Source organism: Phalaenopsis equestris, unplaced genomic scaffold (genome assembly GCF_001263595.1).
Source record: "Phalaenopsis equestris unplaced genomic scaffold, ASM126359v1 Scaffold232823, whole genome shotgun sequence".
Lineage (NCBI taxonomy): Eukaryota > Viridiplantae > Streptophyta > Magnoliopsida > Asparagales > Orchidaceae > Phalaenopsis > Phalaenopsis equestris.
This window is the reverse complement of record NW_018250784.1, coordinates 39036-49471: the sequence shown is the minus strand read 5'-3', so window position 1 is coordinate 49471 and position 10436 is coordinate 39036. Positions and strand designations below refer to the sequence as shown.

Genomic DNA, 10436 nt, shown 5'->3' with positions numbered 1-10436 from the left:
CCTGCTCGCCGTGGCTGTCATTTCCGCTCACTGCTATTGTCATTTCTGCTCATTGCTGCTGACATTTTCACTCACCGCAATTGTCATTTCCGCTCGTTGCCGCCGCTGCTCGGAAAAACCGTTCATTACTATTTTCTGTTGTTCCAGCAGTCTGACCGGCTATTTTCTCTCATTTTCCAGTTTGTTTTCCTTCCCTGTTGTTCCAGCAGTCTGACCGGCTATTTTCTCTCCAGTTTGTTTTCCTTCATGCAGCTCCCTCTAGTTGTCGGCGTCCTCCTCCCTTGCCGTCGCTACCCTTCTAGCTCCTTTTACTGCCCCGACTACACACAACCCATTTCAACCACTATTTGCGTTCCTTGACCACTTAGTCGCCTACCACTTATGAATTGAACTCTAATGTGAGTTTGTGTTGTGTCTGTTGTACTTTTTTTCTTTGAAGTGTGTTTGATTATGACCATCTGTTTACTTTTAGCAATAATATTTTGTTTTCCTATTGTGGTTTGGGTTAACTTTGGTATCTGGGATTAACCGTGAGGGCATCCCAACTCACTTATTAACCTTTGGATCTACATCCTTCATTAATTCACACAACAGTTTCTAATACTCATATTTTGCATAACTTCTATAGATCACTTGTTGCTCCTTGCTCTTCCAGGTGATAAAATTTTCTCAGACATAGGAATAATATCCAAGAGTAGATCTTATGTCTGTGAGTTCTCTTGCCCAACTAGCATGAATATAAATCTCTACCTTCCTAATATCTGATTATTTAAATCGTGACCCTCTGCCCGGGTCTTCTTAAGAAGTGTTAATATTCTATAAACCATCTCAAAATATTCTTCATTCAAACTATTTATATTTTGACTCATAATGTCGACAGAGTAAACAATATTGGGCTTAGTGTGTGACAAGTAGATAAGCTTACCCACTAATCTCTTGTATTTTCTTTTTTTTTCATTGATGTCTTTTCTCCCTCTGAATGCATTTTTTATTGAAATCTATTGAAGTCTTCACGGGTTTGCAATCCCATCATTCCTTTCTCTTGTAATATGTCTTCTTTAGGATATCACGATACTATCTTGGATCTGACCACTTCATACCCATAAAATATCTCATCGCTCCTAGATCCTTAATTTCAAATTTAGTGGTAAGAATCTCCTTGATCTTCCCATTCTTTTTTTCATCATCATTTGTTAGGATTATATTATTTACATAGACAATTAGTATAGCCTTCTCAACTCCCTATGTATGTTTTATGAACAGTTTATGATCCACCTGACATTGGATATATTCATTAGATTTTATAGTTTTGGGAAACTTGTCAATCCAAGTCCTTGAAAATTGTTTGAGGGCTATAAAGTGACCTTATTAGTTTACAAACTAGATGTTTATTTGAGTCATTTTCCAATTCTAGTGGGATTTTTTTTATACACTTCTTCCTCAAGGTTTCCATTCAGAAACACATTTATGTCCAGTTGATGCAGTTCTCATTCTTTGTTCACTACCAAGGAAAGAACTTTTATAATGTTTAACTTGACCTCTAGAGCAAATGTCTCTTGATGGTCTATCCCATTAGACTGAGTGAAATCTTTGGCCATCAACCTATACTTGAATTTTTGAATGCTTCCATCTAGTTTATACGTTACATTCCCAATAGATATTTTATTTGGAGGATTGATCCATGTGTCATTTTGATCAAGTGCTTGAATCTCCGCTTCAATTGTTTTTTTTTTCATTTCAAACTTTAAAGTGTTTCATGAATAGATCTGAGTATCTGCACTATCAAAATTATATATAAAAACTTTATAATTTGATAATTTCTCATCGGCAACATAATCCTGGGATAATTTGTGCAAATTTCCTTCTCTTCTCCATTGGATTCCCTTATCTTTAAACTTTAGATATTTTTGCATTCAGGTTTGGTTGTGAAATGTCGTTTGGTTGCATATTGTCTTTATATTGCTGATTGGATTTCAATCTCCTAGTATAAATATGAAGTTTCTTGTTGTCAGTCTCCGGTTTGATGTTCTAACTAGTGGAATTTGGGATAAAGAATGGTTATAAAGAAGGAGAATATGTTGTTATTACTCTAAATTAGTGTGAGTATCCAGAGCAGTGTCCAAAGTTTGATATTCACTCTGACACTCCCCTTGAATATTAGAATTGGGGTAGGAGGGTTGGTTTTCATAGAAGGTAACATCCATGAAGTTATAATAAATTTTTTTTTGGTAATTGAAAGGATAAAACTTGTACTCCTTTTTGTTAGGAGCATACCCAAGGAAGATACAACAACAACAACAAAGCCTTAATCCCGCTATTGCGTTCTATTTAGAGTCATATTTTCATTTAGTTCTAATAAATTAAGATCATTTTTTCCACAATTAACCCAAGTCTTCCTAGGTCTACCTCTACATTTCTTAACATAAGTCGAATCTAGAACATTTACTCTTCTAATCGGATCATCAGATAGTCTACGTTTAATGTGACCAAATCATCTAAGACGACTCTCTCTAATTTTGTCCTTCACTAGAGCTACACCAACTCTATCATAGATATATTCATTTCACATTTTATCTCTAAGTGTAAAGTCACTCATCCACCTAATCATTCTCATCTCGACAACACTTAACTTAGTTTTATGCTTTTCTTTTAAAGGCCAACATTCAACGCCATAGAGCATTGCTGGTTTTATCACCATCTTATAAAGTTTTTCTTTCAGTCTGAGCGGTGCTTTTCACACAAGGCCCGAAGCATTCCTCTACTTCAACGAACCAACTTGAGTTCTACTATTAACATCTCCATCTATATCACCATCGCTTTGAACGACAGACCAAGATATTTAAATCGTTCACTCCTTTTAATAATTTGATCGCCCGAAGTTACACTTGTCACTAGAGCTACTACTACTAAAATTACGTTACATGTATTTAGTTTTGGTTCTACTCAGATGAAGTCCTTTAGACTCCAATGTAGACCTCCATAATTCAAGTTTTTCTTGGATTTTTTCTCTCGTCTTATCCACGAGCAGAATATCATCAGCAAAAAGCATACACCAAGTTACATCCTCCTATAAATGTCCAGTAAGACCATCCATAACTAAAGCAAAAAGTTATGGGCTTAAAGCTAATTCCTGATGTAATCCAACACAAACAGGAAAATATTTGGTCAATCATGGTCAATCTTGAACACAAGTAACACAATCCTCCTTCAGTTTGAACACAATCTAGTATACTAGTATACATATCTTTAATGACTTGAATATAAGTCATATCAACACATTTCTTTTCAAGAACTCTCCAAAGGATATCTCTTGGAACCTTATCATAACTTTTTTCGAATCAGTAAAAATCAAATGTAGATCCTTTTTATTATCACCGAGCTTCTCCATCAAATCTCTCAATAAATGTAGACCTGCCCAGCATAAATCCAAATTGATTATGAGAAATCTTTATAATACGTCTTAACCTATGTTCAATTACGCTCTCACATAATTTTAAAGTATGACACATCATCTTAATTCATCTATAATTTGCACACTCTTGTGCATCCCCTTTGTTCTTAAAAGTGAGGACCAAAATACTCTTTCTCCACTCAGGCATCTTTTTATTTTTTAAAATAATATTGAAGAGCTTAGTAAGCCAAAAAACTCCCAAGTCTATTAAATGTTTCCACACTTCAATTGAGATATCATCATGTCCTATAGTCTTACAACCCTTAGTTTTCCTTAAAGCCTCCTCAATGTCTTTTTTACTAATGCGACAGTAAAAATGAAACGTTTTATTATTATTAACAATACTAAGATACTAATATCGATCGTATTTTCAGAAACTTCATTAAAAAGTTTATCAGAATAATTCAACAACCAATGTTGAATAAATTTTTCTAAGAAAATTACTTTTTGATTTTCAACTTTATTGCACTTGAGTTAAATCTTTAATTTTCTTTTATCTTTTTTTGGCTAGTTTATAGATAATTTCTTCTCTCTTCTTAGTATTTAATCTATTTTAAATATCATTAAAAACATAATTTTTAGCGTCATAAATTGTTCTTTTAGACTCCCTGCGGGTCATTTGATATTTTTCTTTTTCTTTAAGTTTTTACATTTAAACTAATTTTTATAACATAACTTCTTATATTTTATCTTTTTTTGCACATTATTATTCCACCACTAAATATTTTTATTTTTAGAAACTTTTTCTTTTGATTTTTCAAGTACATTTTTTGCTACTTATTTAATAGTGTTTGTTTCTTTATCCCACATAGTTTTTTCTTCTTCATGAACGTCCAAAATATAGTGTTTGTTTCTTTATCCCACATAGTTTTTTCTTTTTCATGAACGTCCAAAATTTTGAAATATTGAATTTTACTCATAAAAATAATTTTATCTGTATTTTAGGTTTCACATCTAATTCTACGATGATGAGTCATAGTATTCTTTGTTTTACAACTCTTTATCTTAAAATCTAGAATTAATGATCGATGTTGGGTACTTAATTTCTCACCTGGAATGACCTTGCAATCCTCATAACCTCGCCGATCTCTTTTTCTAGTTAGAAAATAATCAATGTGTTTTATTTGATCCATTATTATAAGTAATAAAATGTACATCTTTTTTCTTGAATAAAATATTAATAATAACAAAATCATATGCTAAAACAAAATTTAAAATGAATCTACCTTCTTCATTAATCACTCCAAAATCGTAGCCACTATGAATATTTGTTAAATTTTCTACCACTCTACCGACATGTCCATTTAAATCTTCTCCGATAAAAATTCTTTCTTCAAAAGGTATCAATTGAATTAAGATTTCTAAGTCATTCCAAAATTTATCTTTAGTATATCTGCAATTATAAAATTAAAAATTTGAGTATCAATAATAATCTTAAAGGCTATAATTCTATCTTCAATTCTTATAATTTTTATAATATTAGCTTTCAAACTCTTATCTATAATTACACGTTACCAGAAAATCAAAGTTTAAAATATAAGTTATCAATCTCATTAGCTTTTTTTCCTACCCATTTAGTTTCTTGAATACATAAGATGTTAATTTTTCTATGAATCATAATGTCAACTAGTTCCATTAATTTATCATTGAAAGTACTTATATTCCAAAATTCTATCATAATATTAGTTTCATTAATTTAATGAAATTATTTTTTTGCCCGCATCCGTCTGTAATGTGGGAACCATTACTTATTGGACACTACACTCGGGGGTCGGTGTAGCGGTCCTTGCACACTTTTCACTGTATTTAGGTCATACAGCGCGTCGCTTCCAAGGAAGATACATTTGATGAATTTTGGGTCTAGCTTTGTTCGATTTGGTTGGTGAATGTGAAAAAAAGAGATCCAAATATGCTTAAGAGGAAGACATTATGAAAAAGAAAACATTATAATCTTTGATGCCTCAAGAGATGTCTATTCTTCCTCTCACTTGTAACATTTTTTTTTTGTGGAGTTTCAACACAGGAACTAATATGGATTATATAATTTTTTACAAGGTAGGGTCCAATGATAGAATTTAAATATTCATTTGCATTATTAGTTTTGAGGATATGAATTTTACATTGGAATTGAGTTAAAATCATGTATGGAAGGATTGAAAGATTTGTACAATTTTAGATTTTTTCTTCATGAGGAATATTCAACTGGTTCTAGTGTAGTTATTAATAAAGGAAATTTGTTGCTCCATTGATGATTTTCAATTTTGATATTCTCCAAATGTCATTATGGATTTAGAGAAAGGATATGAGGATTTATACTGGGACAAATGATAAATATGCCGAGTATTTTTAGCCAATTGGGAGGATTCACATTAATAAAAAAAATTTTATTAAGAAAAAGATGAGGGTACAACTTTGCTTTATAATGAAAATTGGGATGACTCAATTCACATGTCATAATATAACTTAACTTTCAATAAAATCAAACTTGTCAAACTCAGAAATATGGGAAGAAGATGGTGAAGAGGACACTTGTTTGCTAAACAAATACCTTTCCTCGAGTAGGTATAAACCTTGATGCAATTCAACACTACCAATCACCTTTCTCAAATTCACCACCTACAATTCACAAGTGTTAGAATGGAATTTAGCAATATAATTTAAGTCATGAGTAAACTTGTTAATCAATAGTAAGTTGTAATCTAATTAATGAACACATAACAGAAAAGAAAGCTGAATATCTTTGAAGACTTTCAATTCTCATTTTCTAATAATCATGGAGTGCAATCCATTTGCAAGTCTGACAAAGTGTTAGTCGGTGAGCTCTTGGTAGTTGGTGGGAGCATAAGTATCTCCAATCATGTGATTAGAAGTGCCGAAATTTATTTTCCAAGGTTGAAATCTTTCATTTTCAGCGAGATAGGACATGGTATCTTGGTGTATCATCAAGTTAGTATGCCACTTTGTTGTGCTCGAAAGAAGTTTCTTCAACACCTTCAGTTGTTTCTTGGTGAAAAGGCTGGGGTCGGCCAACCCTGCATGGGCATTGATGTTTTGGTCTTTTCTTTCTTAGTTTTCTATGTAGTCTCCAACATCCGTCCTTTGTGTAATCGAGTTTCTTGTACACAAGGGACGACTAACCTCTGGAGTGGAAGTTGACGTCTTCACATCGTACATGATCATAAACCCTATGTGTTTAGAGTTGCAGCTTGTTATAGGGAGGAAGCTGGCCGCAACTGCTGTTGGAAGAAAGATACGATTAGTGGATTGTTACAAAAGAGGAGTTACTTAACTTTTGTTGCTGCATGAGAGGGACGATTAACTTTCGGAGTGAAATTCGTTGTCTTCGTACCATACTTGGTCTTAAACCTTATGTATTGAGGGCTGCAGCTTGTTAACAGAGAAAAAATTGGTCACATGTTCTGTAGGAAGAAAATGCCGGTTAAGTTGCATTTATTGAAGAAGAGTTGGTAACTGCCGCTTCCGCAGGAGAGAGGTTCGACTGCTACTGTTGCTGGAAGAAAGGTTTGGTAAGAATCCGACGGAGAAGGGGCTGCAGTAGGAAGGAATTGGGATGTAGGTAAGATTCGAAGGCAAGAGATGTTCATGTTGAAATCTTGTCGGAACAATCCAGAGGATGCAAAAGGGATTACTGGCTACAGGAAAGAGCTAGTGAAGGTCTGCAGGCCTGTTGAAGGGTTTTGATGGCTGTCAGAAGTTCTTGCTTGTTGAAGTTTTCTTTTGCATGTTGAGGATTTACACTAGTTCCTACAATGGAGAGAAAAATCTTGTTGAGTGAGCGTGCCTATTAGGATTTCCACTAGAGAGAAAATTCAACCGAGGGAATCACCCCTGCTGCGAATCGATCCCGTCGGAGAGAAGGAATCATGGTCTGCTGTGAAGCGATTCAGGAGAGAAGGAATCACGCCTTTTTCAAAGCGAAGTGATCCAACGGAGAGAAGTGCCTCGTGCGTGGTGCAAAGCTATCCGACGGAGAGAGGGCCTTGTGTCTGCTGCGAAGCTCTCAGGTGGAGAGGAAAGAATCACACCCTCTGAGATCGGCTAATAAGGGGGGAGGAGAGGTGCGCCTGCAAGGAGACAATTCGACAGAGACGAGAGCAAGGATTTATATTTTTTTTTATACTGCGAAGAAAGGTGGAGAAAATCATTTTCTTTTATTTATAACTATTCTCCTTATATGATAAGGAATGACTAGGACAAACTTATACAACTAAAACAACTTACCAAAGATAAATTGACTTGAGAAAGAAAGAAATGTGATATAATAAAAAGAGAATACCACTAAAATAGGAAACTAGGAATTCCATTTTTATTTTTATTTTTATTTTTTTTTATTATTATTATTTTTTTTTTTGAAGCAGTCTCTCTAATACTAATGTCATTTTTCCGAAATTTTACTGTTTTAACAATAGTTCCATAACTAATTTTGTTTACAGTTACAACCATCCAAAATAAACTTTTTTCTATGATCTCGCCTATGGATTTTAATAAAACATATAATAGTAACTAGATAATCACAAGTTAAAACAAAATCCTTAGGCTACATAGTATTTAGATATACTAGAATCTCTTTTCTTATGCCTCCTATAATGATTATTTAATCTTCCTTTATACTTGTTGGCATGGAAGATTTTGTTCTTTATACTTATGCCTTAATCCATGTTGATTTTGTTCCACATGTTGCACTAGCAAATTAGAATAAGGATTTATCCTTTTTTTTTTTCAATAACTTGGACCTTTACAGAAGGTTGATCGAAAATAAGGATTTATCTTTTTTTTTTTCAATAACTTGGACCTTTACAGAAGGTTGATCGAATTGTTGAAAGAAATCTTCAATTTATTTTTCCATTTTGAAAGATTTTGGATTCATACGGTGTGAAAAGGAAATTGGCACGTAAGACTAAATGGTAGTCACGTATACAAATTCAATTAAATAATATTTAGATTAAAATAATAAGGATTCTCAGTAGTGCATGGGAAGCATCCCTTGATAGCCATGGTCAAGACTTGCAACATACTTATTTGCTTCGGCTGAAACACTTATTTGAGAAGAAATTAAAGATTTAATCCAAATGAGACCCAAAATTAGAATTTCTCAAAATCTTTCCTCTAGAAAACTGTTTTAATTTCAACAAATTTCCTCTTTTCATTCCATTGTTGTCTTGTTTGCTTTTTTTAAATTTCGCCCAATATTATTCTCCAATTACATGTAAGATGCACATGCTTTGGAATGAAAGGAAGCTTCCCATAGGGATATTAAAAATTAAAAATTAAAATTGTTTTTGTGACTCGGGAGATTGCATGAAATTGAAAATGATTTAATTTTTTTTGTTTTCTACTCGCTTTGTTTCAAACAAAACAGCTCTTGTCATCCTTATAGGCCGACTTGGACCACATGGAGCTTCCAACAACAATTCGACGACGTCTACAAGCTGCAATGCCCATACTCCCTGTTTCCCTTTCCCTATATCCACCTTACCATCCTCCACTAATGCCAACAACAGCACCATCATTATCGCCACCTTTATCCTCTACCTTGGCCCCCTTACATCGATCCACGCCTTCACGTCCTCTCATTAAAAATAAGTCCCTCTCCTCCCAAGATCTCGATAATGAAATTGATCCATGGACATTGCTCGAAGATGGCACAGGCTGTTCTGTTGCTAGTGTTGGTGGCAGTGGAGGCTCAGTCAGTGGAGACCACTCCAATCTGAAGGCCTGCAGTTGGCTTAAGGGAGCCGTGAGGATAAGAAGAACTGATCTGACCTATGTCGGAGTATTGGATGATGAAAGCTGACCACTTTTCTTGTAACAATGTGCTTCTAAAATCTTCCATGGCATGAAAGTTTTTCAAACATGGCATTTGGGGCAAAAGCCAAGGGAATATGGCAACTGCCAGTCTCCTCAGACTGAACCGTTCGTGCAAGAATCAGACGATACCAATACATTTTCTAACATGTCCTGCCTTTTTTCTTTGTATAGGGAATATTGATTTAGTTCTCCATTGAGGCAAGCAAGTCAACTCTGTGAGATGTGCTCTCAACTCCATTTTAATTCATATATCCCCTTTGTCTATTTTTCACATGATATGTTCCAGGTTCTAACGATATCATGGATTTGATAATGCAATTGCTTCTGTTGTCTTTGACTGCTGTATGTGACGTGACAACTCCATCTATCTTTATAAGTACACACTTACAAAGTAGGCAATATTTTCTCATTTGGCTGGCCTGGCTGAAATTGGTGTGATTTTGCTCTGCAGCGCGCCAATCATTTGTTGGTGTAGTTGGTTCATGCCCAAATTAAGAAATTTCTGTATAGTTCTAGTACTATATATATTTCTGCAGCGTGCATGCCTTGGCCTGTTGTTGGCGGGATTCTCCGTAAGTCCCTTCAGGTCAAGGGTTCGAATCCCCGTGGCGCGGTGGTCCTCGAATAATAGCACATGTCTCAGGCTTTTCACCATAGAGCCTAACGCATAATTAATTGGTATTTGGGCCTCTGCCAAATACCGATTCTATATATATATATATATATATAGAAGGAGATTATAAAAATTATATTTAAGATATGAACTACGGAGAATTTAGTTAGTGTACAAATATGTGTTAAAATTATCAGCATTTAAATAATAAAATTATGGAACAGCTTTGATGTTTCCTAGTAAGTTTAGCTGAAGTTTAATTATAAAATTACGGGGTTTGATTGGAGTTCTTGATTTTGTAACATTTTTATCATTACTTGAATTTATTTAGGGAAAAAAAAATTCAAAGTAGAAGAAATTAAATATATTTTTTATTTTTGTATTTGCTTCATTTGAATGTATTTAATGTTGTGTTGTGGAAGTTGTCATGTTCATTTTCTTATGTGATATTGTTTGTTTCTAAGGGAGGGAGGGAGAGGGTGTTAAACGCAATTCTTTAATTGATTTAGATTTATAGTAGACTCAATTGATGCCTTAGATAGA

At 34.0% G+C, this 10436-nt stretch overlaps 1 protein-coding gene across 4 annotated transcripts in view; it reads left to right on the top strand.

The window, feature by feature from the left end:
- Positions 1 to 9671, top strand: part of LOC110038441 (mediator of RNA polymerase II transcription subunit 12) — a 69622-nt gene extending 59951 nt beyond the window's left edge. For all 4 annotated transcript variants that reach the window (XM_020743287.1, XM_020743284.1, XM_020743286.1 and 1 more), the window contains one exon: positions 8850 to 9671. In XM_020743287.1, the coding sequence (XP_020598946.1) occupies positions 8850 to 9266 (417 nt within the window). In that variant the 3' untranslated portion in view covers positions 9267 to 9671. The remainder of the gene's footprint in view (positions 1 to 8849) is intronic.
- The last annotated feature ends 765 nt before the right edge of the window (positions 9672 to 10436 follow it).